We start from the raw sequence: 22,466 nt of genomic DNA, 5'->3' as shown, positions 1-22,466 counted from the left end.
GGGATTCCCCTGCAGGTGTTTGTTCCTCCAGTCAGGACTCCTCACAGGATCTCTGTCTCTCCAGGTACAGGGTCTGCCTTCCCTGTACCAGCCTGTTCCAAAGGCCAGCTTCTTCTTGTGCTGCTCCTCTCTCTGAGCCCACGTGCAGCTTCTGGAGCTCTGGGACTTTCTGTCTCCTCCCTCTGGCTTCCTCTCCCAGGCTGCTTTGCAACTTCCGGCAGCCCTGAGCTTGCTGTTCACCTTGTTGCTAGGCAGCAGCTCACAGCACAAAGTCTCAGTGCCAGCTCCCCTACAGGGAACAGCAGCAGGAGGGGGATAAGTGCAGGGACCCAGCACTACCTCCCTACATTCTCCCCCTGCTTGAATGGGCAACGTCCTCGCTTGCCCTTTCTCACCATTCTTATTCTCCCTAACCTTTGGGGGAGATACACAGGGGAAAGCTTTCTCACTAACTGCCCTGACACTTCCCCTGCCTGAAGGTCTACGCATTCCCAGGCCCAGTCTCTTACTTTTATTGGGGGTGCCAGAGTGCTCAGAGACCATCCTCGTGCCACAGGATTTCTCTTCACAAATATCCACTTCACATGGAAAAGATGTCACATATACATCAGTGAAGTCTTCATTCCGTCCCCAGTCACAGGTGTGGGAAGTATGACCGTACCAACCACAGGTGTAACACCTCACCTGATTACGTCTCTTCCGATACCTCTTTTGGGGTGGCTTCCTCACATCACAGCCATATGAAATAACTTCTGTAGCTGCAGCATTTTCACGTTGCGTCGGACAGTGTGGGGATATATGGCCCAACCGGCCACAACGGAAGCACTTTGGTGGGTCACCGCGAGCACCACCTGCTTTAGGAAATGAAGAGGTTCTAGACATAGTTGACCCCTCTTCCTTTTCGGACACACGAGCCTTGAGCTGAGCAACCTGTTTTTTTAACTCAGCAATCTCTTCCGCTTTCTGCGAATCACTGTATGTCCTTTCAGAACCACGACTTTTCTTCTCTCGTCGCAGAACATTAACTTCCTCCTTTCGGATCTCCCGGATCAGCTCCTGATAAGTTGGTTCTTTCTTTCCTCTGTAGAAAGATCTCAACATCACAGCTGTGGGATCCATAGATAAAGCCCCTCTGAATAACTGTTGTAGCCTCATAGAATCAACACGATCTGTAGCAATGATTCTTCGGCAAACAAGTAATTTTAGCATTTGCTGCAGTCGCTTCAAGTACTCAGACAGATTCTCTTTTTCTTTCTGCATGCAAGACTGAAATTTGTACAACATTTCAATTTCATCTTCCACCGGTCCATATGTATCTTCCAGTACTTCTATCAACTTCTCAGGACCATCTTGTGGGCACACCTCTCGGTGGAGCTTAATTAGGTCCAATGCAGGCCCTCGCAAACTCTCTTGGATCTTGCGACATAAAGCAGGACCAGAGCCAGGCCAATCGGTAATAGCAACCAAAGCAGCATCTCTCCAGGCCTCAAAGGTCTCTTCACCTGGAGGAGTAGGTTCCATACCTGAGAATATTTTTAGTCTCTTATAATTTCCATTGTATGCCAGCTGTCTCAAATTCTCACCGACTTGGGCCAAGACTTCCACCAGCTGAGCTGCCTCAACAACATCACTTAGAGGTCGGCTCCTCCCAGCAGAGTTCAAACTTTCACATGATGCAGTGTATTTCAACTTTGTCTCAGGTATCACATCAAACAGTCTTTTAGTCACTGGGCTGTGATCAGCAGCAGGTATCTGTGGGGTGCCACTGCACAAGGGATTTGGATTCTCCAGATCGCCTCCCACTTCCTTCTCCTCAGGGACATCCGGTAAGACAATTTGCCAGTAATCATGGTCTTCCGCCTGTACACCACGTGCACATGTTTCTCTATTAATCTCACCAGGACTATCCACAAGCACATTTAAGAGGATGCCATCTGGGTCTCGTCGCGAAGCTACCACTCTAGGTCTATAAATAGATCCATCTGCATCTAGGATCTTGTAAATAAATTCCTCTTTTGTTTTTGGTATCATAGGGCCCACTACAGCAGTCTTTTTCGGGTTTAGGCCCAAACTCTTGCACCAGTCCAGAACACTCTGGGGACTCTCAGTAGATGACGCCATCTTGTTTCACTTTCTGTGCAACCAGGTCCCAGCCGGATCTCAGCAGTGCCTCCAAAATGTAACCCTATCCTCACCGCTTCTGGCACTTTTGACAGTGTTACACTCCACGTGTGGCGCTTACCTGATGGCACGGGACAAACCTGAATCACTCCGCAGTGGTATTGGGAGAGACTGGGTACCTGGTACTTATTAGCGCAGTGCCTCCACCTAGTGGGATCCGGGAGTGCACCTACGGGTGGCCCCACTAGGAACAATAATAATGCACACACAGTACTTGATAAACGAAATAACTTTTATCTGAATAAAGGGGAAACTAATACAGATAACACTCCTATCAAAGTGGCAATAAGGGCCTTACTAACTAGCTTTGCCAGCGCAAGCTATCTCACTAACTATGTACAGTCCTTTAGCTCAGTCCAAAGGAAAGTTTATATACTTTAATCTTCAAGCGCTCCTTTATTAGTTTCACTTTAATGATACTCACTCCAGGGATCTCTTTGGGCGATTCACACAGAATCTTCAGGCGAGTCCAGCACTCACAGCCATGCAGTGCGACTACTAGCCCCTTTAGGTACTCAGATGGGATTCCCCTGCAGGTGTTTGTTCCTCCAGTCAGGACTCCTCACAGGATCTCTGTCTCTCCAGGTACAGGGTCTGCCTTCCCTGTACCAGCCTGTTCCAAAGGCCAGCTTCTTCTTGTGCTGCTCCTCTCTCTGAGCCCACGTGCAGCTTCTGGAGCTCTGGGACTTTCTGTCTCCTCCCTCTGGCTTCCTCTCCCAGGCTGCTTTGCAACTTCCAGCAGCCCTGAGCTTGCTGTTCACCTTGTTGCTAGGCAGCAGCTCACAGCACAAAGTCTCAGTGCCAGCTCCCCTACAGGGAACAGCAGCAGGAGGGGGGTAAGTGCAGGGACCCAGCACTACCTCCCTACATGTGTATATATATATATATATATATATATATTTATCTACAATATGGCAAAATTTGCCAATAAATGTCAATAAAGAGCCATTCATACCAAGAAAGAGAATGTCCCATATGCATACTACTTTGTAGGGATGCATCAAAACAACTTTTTCTGGATTCGACCAACCAAATAAAAAATTATTTGGCCAAATCCAAATTTGCATACGCAAGTTAGTGCAATTGTGTCGAGGATTTATTTAATAAAGTTATTAAAGTTAGTAATTTTAAAGGTTTGAAATCAGTTCAGCCAGGCACTTGCATTCGCCTGAATCCTGCCAAAAAAGGCTTTGGTTCGGCTGAAACCTAAACCAAATCCAAGATTCAGTACATCCTTACTACATTTCTGGTCAGCAAGATATTTTGATACAGCTGCTGTAGTTTTGATTTCAGGCAAGCAATAATTATATAAAGCTTATAGCACAAGGAAGCTTTACAGTCTGCTGAAGAGCATTCACCGTCACCTTATGCCAGCCCCCTTGAATTTAAAAGTAATTGTGCATGCCCTTTCAAGACAATGAAGGTGATTTCAGTTGCTTTTTGGTTGTACCATCAGCCTAAGATTCTACTGAACGCACTATACTGGATGGGACTTTCTTTTAAATATGTGTAATTTGCATGTATGTGACTGAAAATTAATGTAGGAGTTATGACTGCTTTCAGAATGTCTTCTAGCCAGAGACATTTTCAAGAATAAACATTTCAAGAATATAACTTTTTGCCTGTAGCACAGAGACTTTCAGGACACCTAATTTGAACTCCATTGATGCTCAACCAGCTGGCTAAAAATATATTTTTTACATAATATTGACAGTTCATAACATTATGTATCTGAGAGTTTTCCCTATTATATCTAAATACTAATGCAATGGATATTACTATGAAGTGCAGTGACAATTAAAGGCATAGTGACACGTTCCAGTTGTAACAAGTCACTATGCCCATATGGATCCTACCATCACTAATATCTTCTTTTATAGGCTCCCCACTGCCTCTCCTCAGCCCCCTCATTAATAACCTATGTCTAACTAAGTCACAACTACAAGTAGTTATGTGTGAATCGGTTCACGAAAAGCATCAAGTCAGTTGGTGTTTTTCCGCTGCTACCGTGCTATTTTTTTTACATGTGCAACTTTTTTTCTCACTCCAAATGCATTAAAGGCAATGATGATTTTTTTCAAGTTTCTTTCTCACTCCAAATGCATTACAGTCAGTAGGTAAATTTTCTCACTCCAAATGCATAAAAGTCAATCGCAAATTTATCTCACCTTTTTTCTAACAAATGCATAAAAAGGAATGGGCATTTTATTTTTTCAGCATTTTTTTTTCTCATGGATGCACTGCAAAATTCTGCATTTCGCCATTGGGGACATTTTTCACTGGCAAAAAATCACCAATGGAGAAATGTAGAATTTTGCCTGGTGAAAAATTTTGCTCATCACTAGCTACAAGCAAAACAGCTTTGTGAGTGATATCTGTCTTGGGAGGTAGGACAAAGTCCTGATAGGCTAGGGCACTATTTACATTTGTTACCCAGTATATCAGAATTTTGTGATGTAACCCAGTGATGTTAGTGCTTTTATTTAATTCAAAATGCCTGGCTTATTTAGCATTTCTCTTGATCTCCCCATATGTCGTTACAATTGCAGGGGCAATTTTTGGGGGTTATGGAAGCAACCTAATTACATGAACTTTTAAAAGCACATCTCCATTGTTGGGGTATTAGTAATGCACAGGCAGGGCCGAAACCCACAAGTCGGCAGATTGGGGCTGACATCTGCACATCAAAAGTGGGTTATGGGCAGGTTTGGCCCAAGCACTTCTATGGTCCTCCCTGCCCATGACTCAATTGAGCCTGGCTTCCGGCAGTATCTATAGGCACTCGCCTGCTCCACCCCCTCTGTGAAGTCAGAGATGGGGGTGGTTTGTGCGCTGATCTATAAACAGGTGTGGAGCCGTAGTTCGGATGCAGGTTGACTATTTGTCAGGTTCTAAAGGATGAGTGGTCTGTTCCTCACTAAAGCACATTTTAAAAACCCTGTATCCTGTAAACATGCATGTGGCTGCAGCCTTGCTGCAGAACTGCACAAATAATAGTTGGATCCCGGGAACCCACTACTTCTTTGTTTATCTTAGTATGTTTCCTTATGTTCTGCCAAGCTGTCAATGTCAGATATGAATGTCCCACAAAGATAATTGCAAGCAGTGTGTATTTTTCATTTGTTTCCTTTGAAGGGCTATGCGAACTGCTGGTATATGGAACCATGGCCTTGATTTTTATGCTGCTGTAGACTAATCAAAGGCATATTTTGGTTTTGACTGTTTTGTGAATGAAAAACAATTAATATACAAACCTTTTACTTAGATTTACTGAATAGCTTGCTATACAAAGTTAAATTCAGGACTTTAGTAGAAGATGGGAAACCTTTGGTTCTAATTACTACATCTCTAGTCACAATAATAACTGGGACTCTATGGCCCTCGTGGTCTTCATGGCAAATAAGAGCAAAAAAATTGCAGTGTAAAGGGTAAAGCCACAGTACTTAAAGCATATTCTTCAACTAAACAAGGCTGGATTTGAGAAACTGGGAGTGATGAAGGCATTGTTGAATGAGGGTGACTGGTGGGGTGTAAGTCCTTGGGTAAGTAAGTTTCTTTTCATGCCACTGTCTTTGTCTTTATAGATGGGAACTGGTTTAAAACTAACCATAAACAAATAAAGTAAGAAAAAACAAAGTAACAATACAACATTATACCAAACTAGCATGTGTCTAAGCACCTAACCTTTCAGAAAATGGGAAATATTAATGCAATATTAATACATTTATTCCTTTTCTGCAGTAATATTTCATGACATAATAATGGATGAACATGGTAACTGCAATGATCATGCAAGTGATTCATTATTGAAACCATTGTACATTTTTTTTTGAAGACGAAGCTACCCTCAAAGGGACTTCCACTGCTTGCTTTATCTTTTAGCTCCATTGAACTGTAATTTGCACAGTTAGCTTTATATAAATGAATCTGCTAGCAAATTCCTAAATTGTGGTGAGCTTGGCATGAATATTTGTGATCAAGATCCAATTGTCTGAGGCTGCATGTGAGCACTTACTGAATTTGCATGTACTTATATGTACTGCAGTCAAAATGTTTTTTTTTTATTACATTGTCCTTTTCAAGTGGTATAAATATAAATATGCAAAGAAGGAATTTTCAAAACACACTATCCTCCTATATTTTTAGTAAAAGTAAAAATAAAAACAAGGTAAACTTTATTTTTCTGTTCATTTTCTATGAAATGAACAGTGGTGGAGATACTTTTGGGAATATCTTGTGGACCAGAGCTAATATGGCTCTGTGGAAAGCAATTGCTAGTAAGCTGAACAGCTGTCCCTTAAACTCTTCCCACAAGGCTTTCCTTAAATGTAATAGATATGGAAATCTGTATTTTCATTTCATTCTACAATCCACACATTCCCAGAGCACCTTCACATAGACACAGTAATATTGTATCAGCCTACATCCTGCATATCACCTGTTGGGTGATGTATGACAGTAACAGTTTGAATTAGCATGTCATATTATCTTGATGGGATCAGATATGACAGGTGCAGAGATCACCATCTTAAAAAAGATGGCTAATATTTCATTTATAACAAGGTGAAAAGCAAAGATCTACTATTTATTTTAGGCTCCATGCCACTATTTCGAGCTGACTTGTTATAACCAGTAGCTAGGGGCATGATGATAGTCAGTGTTTTTTTTTTAAGTTTTATCATCATCTATTTTGACTGAGAATGCGGATGCTGGTTCAAATCCTGTGGGAGCTTTTTATGACCTTGGGCTAGTCTCATTCTATCTGTGAAAGCCTTGAGCAGTGAGTGAGCAAAAAAATAGATCTGAACAATATGTATAAAGTTATGTAAATATCCAGATAATAGTTTTAGAGGACACACCACTACACAGTTAATGTCATAGTAGGATGAGCTAGCCTTGTTGTTTGGCAGCTAAGGATAGTACCTTTCATTTTGGCAAATAATGGCTGTTAACTGTCAGAGATCAATGCTTTCATGAAGTTGTTCTCCTTGCTTGCTGCAGGGTAGCCAACATATGTAGCTGTTTTATGACTGTTTGAAGACAGTCAAAGTCCTGGAAGTTGCTTAAAGAAGTTCCATTTATTTTAGATTTCCCTTAAGGATTTTAAATTGATTTGGGCAAAACTACACATATGACAGGAAGCTACACAGGGAAACAGAAAAATATTCAAAAGTAGCATATTGCATACATAGATATTAAAGGGTTAAACATTGCATCTGAATACCATCAGTAGTGCAGTGGGCAGTTTTTGCCAAGAAAAAGCAAATGCTTGCCACTGGTCCATAAATTACAGTACACGTTATCTCTCAATCAGCAAGGTTTAGAAACAAACACTTTATGGCACTGACTGAAAGCTCTGCTTTCTGAGCAGTTCTGCAGCAACTTGTAATTAAATAAACACATAATAAGTAATTGTACTACTGTTTAACCTCATATAATGTTTAAACAATGTCATAATTGTGACAGCGTTTTTGGCTTTCTTTAAGTCAGCATGCCACTTTAGCTGCACATGCAAGTGATTTTTCAGATTGTGAACAAATTGGTCAACATGCAAAAACCATAAAAACTTTATTACTTTTTTCTTGCCTAATTAGTTTCTTTGAACGGGCAAATACAGATTAGTTAATTCAGAGATGGGATTCAAACTCCATGTATCATTCCAACCACAAGGTATTCATACATCTAATTTTTTTATCCATTTTCCCTCATTGTAGGAGCAATTTTTCCTATCACCCCCTCTTTTTGATCACTAACCCAGCAGACACCATTTGTTGTAACTCTATATGTGTATTTTCCATGAAGTGTCTAGATACTGATGTATCAATCCACTTGTGCAGTTTAAAATTGTGAATATACCCCCTTATATTCTTGCATTCTTATTTGGACTTGTCATGTTGCCTGTTACATGTTAACTTTGCCACATGGGTACTTTATCATATACTACATGTGTAGCTGTACATGTGGCATATTTGGGTAACTCTTTTGTTGGATGGTTAATAAATTCACCCTTTATAACTACATGACATTCTATAATATACACTCTACGCAGGGGAATGTACCTTTTCTTTAGCCATATGAGATGGACATAAAAGTTCTTTAATAGTTTTCCCCCTACTATAGCTGAACAGTAACCAAGGTGACCAAAATCGTGGTCGTTTTGTAACAACAGCCAATACCTCCTTATCACGTCTTCAATATACTTAACAAATTTCATTACAAATGGTCTTTGGGTGCTTTCTGTGTTAACCGGTCGACTTTTCTTACATCTGCTGCTACTCTTTCAATCCTCTTGGGATTATACCCTTGTTCTGTGAATCTTTAAATTAAAGGAACAGTAACACCAAAAAATGAAAGTGTATAAAAGTAATAAGAATAAAATAAACTGCTGCCCTGCACTGGTACAACTGGTGTGTTTGCCTCAGAAATTTATATAAACAAAGCTGCTGTTTAGCAGCCATTCAAAGGAGAAAAGGCACAGGCACATAGGAGATAACAGATATAAACACTATTGTATTCTAGAGAGGTCATCTGTTATCTCCTATGTAACCTGTGCCTTTTCTCCTTTTTTCCAACTTTAATGGCTGCCCCCATGGCTACACAGCAGCTTATTTATATAACCTATGGTAGTAATACTGTAGCAAACACACAACTTTTACCAGTGCAGGGCAACAGTACATTATATTTTAATTACTTTAAAACACTTTCATTTTTTGGTGTTACTGTTCCTTTAATGTGTCTGAGGCCTTGTCATATGTAGTTGTATCTGATGCTATTCTTTTAGCTCTCAACAGTTGCCCAAAAGGGTGACATCAATTATCTTGGAGTTGTGAAAGCTTTAGGGATGTAAGATGTTATTCCTTTCCACTTTCTTGTGGTACAGGCTTGTACCTAATTGACCCCTTGTGTATTCCAGTTTTTATATCAAGGAAGTATATTTACGTATTGGAACATTTCTATGTAAACTTACTCATCATCTCAATTTGTTTCTTTGATCTGGATCACAACAGTAGAATATCATCCACAAATCTGAAATATGAATATATGTACTCCTTGTATATGTCATTCTTTGTGAATTATCCTTTTAGATGTACTGTTCTTTGTGTTAGCCAAGTGATGTTCACAGTTTGGCTGGACCATTTTATGTTACTGTGTATGGCAATAGCCTTTGTGAAACATGCCTGCTTGCCTACATTAATTCAGAGCCAGAGTGCTTTGTGGTGCATTATTCCTAATTCATTGCCCATGGAGATACTTTTAAAAGACTTTTCCCAGTACAGCATTATGATCACTTCTTCCCTACACATTATCTAAGGATTTCTTACTGAGTCCTTCCATACACTTCTATTAACCTCCTCTCTGAAAGGCTTAGTACTAAACAAAACCACTAAGAATTCTGTTCCCCCCTAAGGCTAATATGTGAGTCTCTACCCACAGCTTGAACATTGTCATGCACTTTTCATTTTGCTTGGTTCTAAAACTGGGTAAAGTTCCAGTTACATTTCTTTAGGGCATTGAGGCTTTTTTTAAACAGAGAAGTCAAATACAAAAGTGTATGTTATTAATAAGGTTTTAAATCCTAAATCTAGGTCTGTAATTATCTGTGAATGACCCAAAGGAGAATGAACGCAGCAGAGGTGAATGAGTTACAACACCGTTAAATGACTTAAAAAGAAATTATAGTATCAAGCTGTTTTAAATAGCAAGTATCCTTAGCGACCACAGATTTCAAATAGGAGAACCCTATTATTTATTTATGTTTATGAGTCAGTGTGAGAGCACAGAGGCTTATCTGAAATTGGTATTAGAACAAAAAGAGATCCTGTAATATTTTGGGTAATTGGTATCTTCCATGGGTAAAGTGACCTCTGTTGTCTTATCTTGGGCATTGCACCTTATATAGACAGCATATATCTTTTTGGCATTCTTGGCGCAGTGTGTATTGCTCCAGCTATTGCTCAGTATTTCTTTATTTTCCTGTTTTGGGCAATGTATGGTACCTTTGCTGTCTTGGTCAGTGCATTTGTATCAATTATTTTGATTGATAAATCAAAAAACATTTGTCAAAAAAAATCGTAAACTCAGATATTAACAAATATGCCCCTAGTTACACTGTAGTTAAGGTTGAAAAAGAGCATAGATCCATCATGTGCAGCTATTAAGAGACTTTAAAACAGCAGTTCTCAACCTGGGGGTCGAACAACCCTTTCACAGAGGTCTCCTAAGATCATCGGAAAACACATATTTCCGATGGTCTTAGGAAAAATTTTATGGTTGGGGGTTACCACAACATGAGGAACTGTATTAAAGGGTCATGGCATTTGGAAGGTTGAGATCCACTGCTCTAAGCACTATGGTACTGCACTGGTCAACCACACTTTACTAAGTTGTTGCTGGATGATATATCTCAGTATACTTTTATTAAAGTTAAACATGCTGGGAGCTGTAGTCCAGCAACATCTGGGTTGTATTTTTAAAGCAATATTGCTCAGTAAACTTTCCCTAGCTCTCCAGGGCCTGTAGCAGCATTAAAATGCAGATTAATCCTAATGCCAATGAGAATCCCACCTAAGGGCTACGGCACACGGGGAGATTAGTCGCCCACGACAAATCTCCCTTTTCGTGGGCAACTAATCTCCCCGAAATGCCATCCCACCGCCGAAAATATAAATCTCTGCTGGGATGGCATACGCAGCGGCGCGATTTTCGTGGAAATTTCCTCTCAAGGCAATTTACATTTTCGCCGGTGGGATGGCATTTCGGGGAGATTAGTCGCCTGCGAAAAGGGAGATTTGTCGCGGGCGAATAATCTCCCCGTGTGCCGCAGCCCTAATATGTGTATCTGGCTCCGTGTTTTTTGTTCCTATAACTGGAGTTGGAAGCTTTGAACAAAGGTTTCCTGGCACTGAATAGGTATTTATCTCCATGTTTAATTGCAATATTATGAAGCCAAAATGACACAATAATCTCTGTATATAAGATAAGAGCAAGATGCAAGAGTAGATGACTTCAAGTGAATAGTAATAATACCCAATGTAATATTCAAAAAGTGACACCCCACCAATAAAGTGAAATTGAAATAATGTAACGTGAACAGCTGCCTTCCTCCAAACTAATCCTCTAGCAAAAAAAACTATCTCAAAACAGAGTTGGCGCTCTCACAAAACAAATCACCATGTGATGTGAATTAATTCAAATAATTTATATTTATTAGTGAATCATTATTATCATTATTATTATTATGATTCACTAATAAATATAAATTATTTGAATTAATTCACATCACATGGTGATTTGTTTTGTGAGAGCGCCAACTCTGTTTTGAGACAGTTAAAAGATTTTGATCAGGCGCCTTAGAAGGCGCCTGACCAGAATCTGCCTTCAGCGCTGAATCGGCAGAAGGAGGTAGAAATCCTATTGTTTCTACCTCCCTATCTGCCGTTTCAGCCCTGAACTGTTTGTGGCTGATTGTATGATCTTTCGTGCGACCATCGTACGATCGCAAATCGCCACGTGTGTGGCCACCTTTAAAGCAGTGATCCCCAGCCAGTGGCTCAGGAGCAACATGTTGCTCACCAACCCCTTGGATGTTGCTCCCAGTGGCTTCAAAGCAGGTGCTTATTTTTGAATTCCTGACTTGGAGGCAAGTTTTAGAGGCATAAAAACCAAGTGCACTGACTATCAGAGTCTCCTGTAGTCTGCCAGTCCACATAGGGGCTACGAAATAGCCAATCACAGTCCTTATTTGGTACCCCAGGGATTTTTTTATGCTTGTTTTGCTCCTCAGTTCTTTTTACATTTGAATGTGGTTCATGGGTAAAAAGAGTTGGGGACACCTGTCTTAAGGTATGATGGGTTTATAAACTGTGGGCAGAGGGGGCTGATCTCTTAGACATTACTTAATCTGCCTTTGCTGATATAGGGAGATTGATATTCCTTCAACTATGGGATGGACTTTTTACGAAAAGGGATTTTGTGCTGTTTTACTAAAATAACACTTTTGATATTAATATGTAAACCTGCACAGGTGGTACAGTACATCAAAAAGCCCCACATGTAATTTAGCTTTAAAGGGGTTGTTCACCTTTGAGTTCACTTTTAGTATGATATAGAGAATGCTATTCTGAGACAATTTGCAATTGGTCTTCATTTTTTTTTATTTGCGTTTTTTTGAATTCTTTCAGTTCTTGTTCAGCAGCTCTCCTGTTTGGAGTTTCAGCAGCTATCTGGTTGCTAGGATCCAAATTACCTGAGCAACCAGGGAGTGCTTTGAATGAGAGACTGATATATGAATAGGAGAGGACTTGAATAGAAAAATAAGTACTAAAAAGTAACAATAACAATTAAACTCAAAGCCATAGTTTTTTTGGCTGTCGGGGTCAGTGACCCCCGTTTGAAAGCTGCAAAGAGTTAGAAGAAGGCAAATAATTCAAAAACTATAAATAATAAATAATGAAGACCAATTGAAATGTTGCTTAGAACTGGCCATTCCATAACATACTAACAGTTAACATAAAGGTAACCCACCCCTTCAAGTACAGAAAGCTCCTACTGATCACTATTTCTTATATACAAAATGTGGAAGTCATAGGTTAAATGTTGTAATTACTCCTCCTATAGACTGCATTTCACTTACTAAAATACATACATCCTGCTACTTTTCTGCAAAGAGAAACGCACATTACAAAACCACAACACTTCTCTTAAATGATCCCTGGTAGACGCATTCATTCAACATGGATTTTCCAGGTAGTCAGGGGAATTATATATGTGGATTGTACAAATAGTATCTTAATTAGGGAGATTAAGTAACTCCTTCATTGTTTCATTGATTGTTACTGCAGCAAGTTTAGGGCTCAGTTTTCCAGTCTTCTTGGATCCACTGTATAATAGCAAAATAATATATGTTAGTAATAATAAATTGATGGATCCAGGTAGGGGGTCTGTGTCAGCTTCTTAAGATTTCACTTTATGCCATATGCCACATGGCCAAAATGCCACATAGCAGAATTCTTAACATAAAACCAGTTTTGCTATAATTGCTATACTTGAGGTAAAGGGGTAACTAGTTTTGTTACAGGCAAACGGTCTTAGACACTGAAGAAGCCAGTTTGTTGCCAGCATTCCATATACAACCAGGATGCAACCCATATTCCCAATTTGGACTTGGAAGCTGGGATGGCTGTATTGCTAAATTTAAGTCTTGACATGGGGAAGTAATTTTTTTTTACACAGTTACAATATCTCTTGAGTACTTAACGTGCTTTCAGGAGCTTATATATTGATAGTCGTTATTTATGCCATTACTGCTCTGTTTTTAATTACAAATTAGCACTTTTCTTTTAAATCTCTTGCAGATCTCCCAAATTGCCCCCCACAAATGCAATCCACTGCTTCATTGTATAAAATTAGTTCATTTTATGAACAACCTGTATATCTCATATGTCACAAGCGAAAATATTGCTGGAAGAATTGTTTTGGGTCCAAACTTAGGCCAATAGACTGACTAATGCCAATGCTGTATTTTGCGTACGTTCCAGTGGAAGAAAAACCATAAAAAACTATGCTGACTTTACACTGGTTTTTACTCGGCAAAGCCTGCCGATGTGTGATGAATTTTGTCGCCGTATTTTACACAGCATAAATGGGTCCCTTAGAGTGGTCAAGGCAGAAGCAAATGTCTGCCTGTGTATTGGCAGATTTAGTCTAGAAGTGTTTATTAGTGTTTGTGCTTAACCAGAATAGGAGGGCCGTGCTTTAAATAACATTAGCCTGGCTACCCATGTATAAAGTGGTATGAGGAATTCTTGGATTTATGCCAGCATGTTCTGCAATGAGGTTGATATTTGGGGATGAATGCTAATCTGCTGTATTGGATAGTCTGTGATTGTAATAATATTTTTATGAATCTATAACCTTGTTATGGGCAAAGGGTTGGCATAGCCAAATGCTGGACCATAAGAAGGGCTTGAAAATAAAAAAAAGTTAGAAAGTCCCTGACTTAATTTATAATACCCTGATTAGCCATGTTCTGTTGCCAAGAGAAGATACATATATTACTTTCATCACACATCCCAGTGTGTTTAATGGACACACCTGCTGCACCATCTCACTGGCGCCAGTATCACATTTGCTGCATGTTAAATGCACTTATGGTGTCAACAATTGTGAAGATGAATTGCTTGAGTACCTGTCACTTTTGTACTGAGCTTCTGTAAACATTTTCTCTGTATATCCATAACTAACAATCTGTTTTGGCATTTACTAGTTCAGATTTATATGAAAGTCGTTTTATTTTCATCAGTTATATGATTTAAATTCTCTCTGCACACTTAATTATGTGTGTTTTGTTTTGGAGTCCAGCTGTTCATGTACATTGTGATACATGACATTTTCACTTTTCTGGTTAATTATGAAAATTGGATTTTAATTAGCAATGTTCTCCTTTGTTTAAATGGAAGAACAAGAGAGGTTAGTGTGTTGTGGGATAAAAGTCCAACATTGTACATGAGTGAAAGCCTTTCCAGAAACAAAAGGCTATACACATAGCATTGCTTTAAGATCAAACATGACAGAGTTCACTTTTTTTTACTTTTACCTTTACTTCCATGCATGGTTGAATGGGAAAACAGAAATAAAACAATAACAATTGTAGTGTTAACTAGAAGGGGAAGTTTGAGAACAAACTTCATGTTTGTTTGAAAAGCGTGAAGTCTCTGAATGAAATCTGGCTGTTTTTGGCTCCACCCAGTTTTTCTAACCTTGAATCACAGATATATAGTAAAAACCACTGTGCAAAGTTTGGGGACCCTGGTTTTATTAGTATCTGAATGGCAGCAATTTAAATTTTCCCACTGAAAGTCAATGAGTGATATCTGATTGGTGGTTGGTGGCTCCACCATTTTTTCTAACCTGAAACTCCAGTTTCCCAGTGACTAACTGCAAAGTTTAGGGACCCTTGGATTAATAGTTAAAGAACAGCAGCAGTTTAAATTTAAACAAATAAAAGTCAATAGGTGAATTGTGATTGGTGGTTGGTAGTTGGTGGGTGTGCCCCCTTTTTCTATTGGTGAAATCTGATTGTTTCTTGGTGGCTCCATCCACTTTTTCAAACCTAATGCAGTCCCCTAGTAACCAACTGTGAAGAGTTTGAAACCCTGGTGTTAATACTGTGAGAATGGCAGCAGGTTGAATTTCTCTATTGAAAGTCAATAGGTAAAATCTGATTGGCTTTTGGTGGCTCCACCCACTGAACTGCAACTGCAGTAACCTGGTGCCTAAAGGTGGCCATACACGAGGCGATTTCGCTCGTTGTGCGATGAACGATTATATCGACAAACGATCGTATGGCGATCGAGTTCCCATACGATATGCCATCCACGGGCAACGATAATTCGGGAAAGATTTCGTCGCATCATTATCGTAAAATACGTACGATCGTACATCTACGTACGATCGAATGTCGTTGACTTCCGCTGCTGGCAATCGTGACATGCGCAGAGAACAATTGTTGAAAGACAAATGTCTGACACTCACACCAACTGGCAGATTTTATCGTTAAACGACCAAAATTTTTAAACCTGGCCGATCGATTTTGGGGACGATAATGTCGGCTCGTTTAGTGGGCCGACGATCGTTCGTACACCACCAACTATACGATAACTTAACGATAGCATCGGATCGTTCGGGAATCGGTCGTTTGTAAGTAAAAAATCGGTCCGTGTATGGCCACCTTAACTCTACAATGTTTGGTGACCCCAGTGTTATTACTGTGAGAATGGCAGCAGGTTGAATTTCCTCCATTGAAAGTCAAAATGTAAAATCAGATTGGTTGTTTTTAGCTCCAACCACTTTTGGGCATCCAACAAATATCATATTTTCATTCAAGCCGACCCCATGACTATGATTCAAGTTTGGGGAGTGTAGCCTCAAAGATTGGCAGCAGTTTCAATTTCCCCATTAAAGTCAATTGTTAAAATTTGATTGGGTTTTGTTGGCTTCTCCCACTTTGGGTTATCCAACAAATGTCACTGTTTCATTCAGGGGTGACCCTATTATTATGTTATTCAAGTTTGGGGACTGTAGCTTCAAAGCTGTAAGAGTGGCAGCAGTTTAAAAATCTTCCCTGTCAAAGTCAATGGGAAAATTGGGGTGTTCGGAGCGGCGCCACAAAAAAACAGGGGGCAAGATCACTCAGAAAAGCACAAGCAACCTGCTCCGCTTATAGGGCAAGAAGTGTGGAGAGTTTGGGTTTTGTACCCCTAAAACTGTAGGAGAAGTAGGGTTTAGAAAATGGGGGACGCTAAGAATAATAATAACTAGAAAGGGAAGTTTGAGAACAAACTTCATGTTGGGTTGAAAAACATGATGTCACTGAATGGGCTCCACCCACTTTCTCTAACCTTGGACCACAGTTATACAGTAAAAACCACTGTGCAAAGTTTGGGGACCCTGGTTTTAATAGTGTCGGAATGACAGCAACTTAAATTTCCCCACTGAAAGTCAACGACATCTGATTGGCAGTTGGTGGCTCCACCCCCTTTTTCTAACCTGGAACTGCAGTTACCCAGTGACTAACTCTGCGAAGTTTAGTGACCCAAGGTTAATAGTTAAAGAACGGCAGCAATTAAACCAATAAAAGTCAATAGGTGAATTGTGATTGGTGGTTCCGCCCACTTTTTCTAACCTTGAGTCGAAGTCATCCAGTGACAAACTGTGGGCACCCTGGCATAAATAGTTTGAGAATGACAGCATTTTAAATTTAAACCAATAAAATTCAATGGATGAAATCTGGTTGGCTGTTAGTGGCCCAACCTACTTTTCCTATTTTTGAACTGCAGTCCCCCAGTAACCAATTTTGGGGATTTTAGGCATTCATTGTGAGGCTGACAGCATTTTACACTTTACCATTGAAAGTAAATAGGTGAAATGTTATTGGCTGTTGGTGGCTCCGCCCACTTTTTTCTAACTTTGAATGGCAAATACCCAGTCACTAACTCTGGAAACTTTAACAACCCTGGAATTAATATTTAAATAATGGCATCAGTTTAAATATAAACCAATGAAATCTAATGGGTAGAAATGGATTGGCTGTTGGTGGCTCCTCCCACTTGTTTGGGAACCCTGACATAAATAGTGTGAGCAAAGCAACATTTTAAATATAAACCAAAAAAAATCAATAGGTGAAGTCTGATTGGCTGTTGGTGGCTCCACCCACTTTTTTAAACCTAAAAATGCAGTTCCCTAGTGACCCTGGTGTTAATACTGTGAGAATGGCAGCAGGTTGAATTTCCCATTGAAAATCAATAGGTAAAATCTGATTGGCTCCACCCACTTTTTCTAACTCTGAAACGCAGTTACCAGGTGACTAGCTCTGCAAAGTTTGGAGACCTTAGTATTAATATTTAAAGAATGGCCGCAGTTTAAATTTAAACATATGAAGTCTATAGGTGAAATCTAATTGGTTGTTGTTGGCCCCACCCACTTTTCTAAACTTGGAACATAGTCACCTAGTGACAAACTGTGCAAAGTTTGGGGACCCTAACATTAAACATGTGAGAATGGCAGCAGTTAAAATTTTCCCACTAAAAACAATGAAAGAAATGTGATTGGCTTTTGGCAGCCCCGCCCACTTTTTCTAACCTTGGGTACAAAGTTATGCAGTGACTGACTATGCAAAGTTTGGGAAGCCTGGCAACAAACCAATAAAAATCAATAGGTGAAATCTGATTGGTTGTTGGTGGCTCCGCCCACTTTTCAAAACTAAAATTGCAGTCCCCTTGTGACCAACTGTGAAAAGTTTGGGGACCCTGGTGTTAATTCTGTCAGATTGTCAGCAGATTGAATTTCCCCATTGAAAGTCAATAGGTAAACTCTGATTGGCTGTTGGTGGCTCCACCCAGTTTTTCTTACCTTGAACCACAGTTACCTGGTGCCTAACTCAGCAAAGTTTGGGGACCCCGGTGTTATTAGTGAGAGAATGGCAGCAGGTTGGATTTCTGCCAAGTCAATAGGTAAAATCTGATTGGCTGTTCACATCTCCGCCCACTTTTGGGCATCCAACAATCATCATATCTTCATTCAGGCTGAGCCCATGACGGTGTGATTCAAGTTTGGGGAGTGCAGCCTCAAAGCTGTAAGTTTGGCAGCAGTTTCAATTTCCCCATAAAAGTCAATGGGTACAATATGATTGACTGCTGTTGGCCCCTCCCACTTTGCGGGTTTTTAAAAAAAAAAAAAAAAAAAACCTGAATGCGTAGTCACCCAGTGACTGACTGTGCAAAGTTTGGAAAATCTGGCATCAAACCAATAAAAATCAATAGGTGAAATTTGATTGGCTGTTGGTGGCTCCACCCACTTTTCAAAACTTAAACCGCTGTCCCCTAGTGACCAAGTGTAAAAAGTTTGGGGACCCCGACGTTATTACTGTGAGAATGGCAGCAGGTTGAATTTCCGCCAAATCAATAGGTAAATTCTGATTGGAGGTTCACAGCTCCGCCCACTTTTGGGCATTCAATAATCATCCTATTTTCATTCAGGCTGAGCCCATGACTATGTGATTCAAGTTTGGGGAGCGTAGCCTCAAAGCAGTAAGATTGGCAGCAGTTTCACTTTGTGGGTTTTTAAAAAAAAAAACAAAAACCTGAATGCGTAGTCACCCAGTGACTGACTGTGCAAAGTTTGGAAAATCTGGCATCAAACCAATAAAAATCAATAGGTGAAATTTGATTGGCTGTTGGTGGCTCCGCCCACTTTTCAAAACTTAAACCGCAGTCCCCTAGTGACCAAGTGTAAAAAGTTTGGGGACCCCAACGTTATTACTGTGAGAATGGCAGCAGGTTGAATCAATAGGTAAAATCTGATTGGCGGTTCACAGCTCCGCCCACTTTTGGGCATTCAATAATCATCCTATTTTCATTCAGGCTGACCCCATGACTGTGTGATTCAAGTTTGGGGAGTGTAGCCTCAAAGCTGTAAGATTGGCAGCAGTTTCAATTTCCCCATTAAAGTCAATGATTAAAATTTGATTGGCTGTTGTTGGCCCCTCCCACTTTGGGGTCATCCAACAAATGTTGCTGCTTCATTCGGGGTGACCCCATGATTATGTTATTCAAGTTTGGGGGGTGTAAAAAGTCAATGGGAAAATTGGGGGGTTCGGAGCGGTGCCACAAAAAGATGGGGGGCACAACCACTTAGAAAAGCACAAGCAACCTGCTCCGCTATAGGGCGAAGAAGTGTGGGGAGTTTGGGTGTTGTACCCCTAAAACTGTAGGAGGAGTAGCGTTTAGAAAATGGGGGGCGCTAAGAATAAGAAGAAGAAGCGGAAGAATAAGCTAAAGTCGAAGAACAGTATGTTGGGGTTTTAAACCCAACATAATAAACAATACATTCTGTCAGATCCAGCTTTTTGTTTCAAGACAGTGCTGAACTAACTGTCAGAGATTGTTGGGGTTGCTGAAAAGGGTTGGCATTTGTGCAGGTATGGGATGTGGCCAAAAGGTCCAAAAATGTTATTTTGAGATGTAGTAAGATATGATAAAAAAGAGTTCTGATAAGCATATAAGCAAAATAACCTTTTGTACTCTGTTACAAAATCACACAAATGTTATAATGAGCAGACAAAAATGGAGATTAAAGTGTCACCTTGAGACTAAAAGTTTAGGACTTCAGCAATAACCTTCTAAGAGGTGAATACACACACACAAGCCCTGTCCTTCAGCTCTGCTGTTTTATGCCTTAATTGCTATCGGCATTGTAAAATATTTGCCAGAAATTAAACATTGCATAGAACAGGTCTTTATTCATAAAGAATTGGTGTCATTCTCTTAAATTGTGGGACCAGGAAATGTTATTTTCCTTGCTTTCCTCTCCTGTTTAGCTGCACGTTATCATTCGTTTTGGCCATCATTTGCTAATTAAAGATTTCATTTGGCACAAGGCTTTATTCAAAAGCTGTTTCAGTTGAATGAATGTTTTGATCACTTTGTTACTTATAACACCAGATTCATGTCAGGCAATTTTTCCCCCCTGGGCTGTTAAGAATAGCACCACCAGTTCTGATTTCATGTTTCCAATGTAATATCTTTTGAATGAGGCATCTTACAGAAAAAGAAATTCGTTTTTTTTTAGTAAAAAAGTATGATAGTTCTCCTTTTCATTTACTTGTAAGTGTACAAGGGGTGTAAGGTATAGAGTTGCAAAGGGAACTAAACTAATAAGAAATAAATCAATTTATGTGAATTTTAAAGTTTTGATGTATTGCTAACTACTGTACAGATGGAAAGAAATGTAACATTTTACTTGAGAGAAAAATATTTGGTTTAAAAGGAAACAAAGACTTCCTGTAACTATACAGACTGAACGTGCAGCAATCACATTACGAGCCCAGCAATTCATAAATAATGCATCTGAATCTGTGCAAATACAAAATTCACACATTATTTAAATTGCTGCAAATTGAGTGATTATTTTTAAATTACATTATATTTATATCAATTCTTGTTGAAAGGGAATAAAAGCGTTCATATGGAAACACAAGTTTGCTGTGAAAATATTGTCTTACCTTTATGCAAAGGATTTGTTTGTAATTGTATACTTTCCATATAAACCACTTATTTGGGAAAGGAATTATTATTACTTGAATAATGTGAATATGTCTCACATTTAATAATCTGCAGTCACTCTAAAGAAAGTGAGGGCTTGCAGCTGTGTTGCTACAAATAAGTGAAATAAAATTTGAAACGATATAGCCCCTAGTTAAAGGGACCTTTTGAATGAAGGGGTGCAGGGGGAGGGACAGGTGCATCAGGTATATCATATAGGCACCTGTGGCCATGCCTGCTTATATATAGTAGGGCTAATTTACATCCACAAGAGCAGTTTGCACTTTTCCCTGCAGTCAGTTGCACATTAAAACCACATGAAAGGTAATTGCTTCAAAATGCTCTCTTCTGTATAGTTGTGCTTGGCACCGCTCAGTCCTTCTTGCCTGTTGTTGCAAATCAGGTGCACAGAAAACCCAGAGAAAACCCAGAGCTCCACCACCTGATGGGGCAGTAGCTCCAGGGCTCCCTCTGCACCCCTACCCAAAGAATAAGGCACACAGATGCAAAACACTGGAACCAACACCAGGCAGATATTTTGCACATCTGTCCAATTTACTGAGACTTCTGCTGAACACTTCTAAAACTGAAGTAGTCACCATGAGCCCCCGTGCCACTATATATTCTATGGCACAATTATACAGTCCCATGGGAATCCACTCTAGACAGAAAATCCCATCTACCCAGTGTCTAGTATTATAGTAACACCCCTCAGACTAATGTTGGGCAGTGCTAAAATCTACACCTATTGGATACTTTTGGCAATACTTTGGGTCTGGCTGCACTTCAAAGCTCTGGAACAGTCATAGCTACCTCCTACATATTGCTTACACTACATTTATTGTTACAATTTCAAGTTTTTCTTGAAATGTTGTATTGACAAATGTGGACACACTCTCTAGAAGCTTCTATAAGCATGTTACAGTTTTGGGTGGGCTAGGTATTTTTGGTTTGGTATGTTTATTATTTGCCTATAATATCCGCTTCCAGGTTATTATGTATAGTAATTTTCTATAAGTGATTGGCATTGTTCATGGCATGATTAGCCTTATACTTGATACACTATGGCTCAGATCTCAGTGACCTCATGGAATATAATTGAACTTAATACTAAATTCAAAAGGAGCCTCATGTTCACCTGACTAAAGAGGTATCCTCCCTCTATGTTCTTTCTTCAGGAGTCCCACCCCACAGGCCAGAAAGTCCTAGCCCTTAAAAAAATTGTCAGTGGGCTGGCACTACCACTCCACCTACTCCTCTAATTTGTGAGGAGTCAGTAAGACAGATGGACTTCCATCAGACTGGTACAAAGCAGTGTCAGAGATCTTACCCACCAAATTTTTGAGGCTCTAATTGTGGTCATACTGAAACCAGGTAAAGATGCTTTCCTCTGCTCCTCATACTGCCCCATCTCCCTACTTCACTCTGATGCCAAAATAATGACCAAGATTTTAGCAGTGAGGCTTCAGCATTTGGTTCCTGACCTTGCACGCCCTGATCAAGCAGATTTCATGTCTGGGAGGTACCTGTGGGAGATCTTTTCTTGCATTGGCATTGGCCACACATTCCTAAACTGGATAAAACTCCTGTTTTAGTGTCCTACAGCCAGTGTCCAAGTAAATAGGATCCCCATCTTCTCTATAGAGAAAGGGACACATCAGGTCTCCCCACTCTCACCAATATTAT

The 22,466-nt window shown here is 39.9% G+C and overlaps 2 protein-coding genes across 3 annotated transcripts in view; one reads left to right on the top strand and one right to left on the bottom strand.

Moving 5' to 3' along the window:
• The window catches only part of LOC116406792 (zinc finger CCHC domain-containing protein 12-like), a 51,511-nt gene extending 49,472 nt beyond the window's left edge, over positions 1–2,039 (bottom strand). Inside the window, exon 1 of the mRNA XM_031891697.1 lies at positions 287–2,039. Coding sequence (XP_031747557.1) covers positions 287–2,031 — 1,745 coding nt within the window. The 5' untranslated portion in view covers positions 2,032–2,039. The remainder of the gene's footprint in view (positions 1–286) is intronic.
• foxn3 (forkhead box N3) overlaps positions 1–22,466 on the top strand; it is a 185,062-nt gene that overhangs the window by 37,216 nt on the left and 125,380 nt on the right. The window lies entirely within an intron of this gene.

This window comes from Xenopus tropicalis, chromosome 8 (assembly GCF_000004195.4).
Source record: "Xenopus tropicalis strain Nigerian chromosome 8, UCB_Xtro_10.0, whole genome shotgun sequence".
NCBI lineage: Eukaryota > Metazoa > Chordata > Amphibia > Anura > Pipidae > Xenopus > Xenopus tropicalis.
This window is presented reverse-complemented; position numbering and strand designations above follow the sequence as displayed.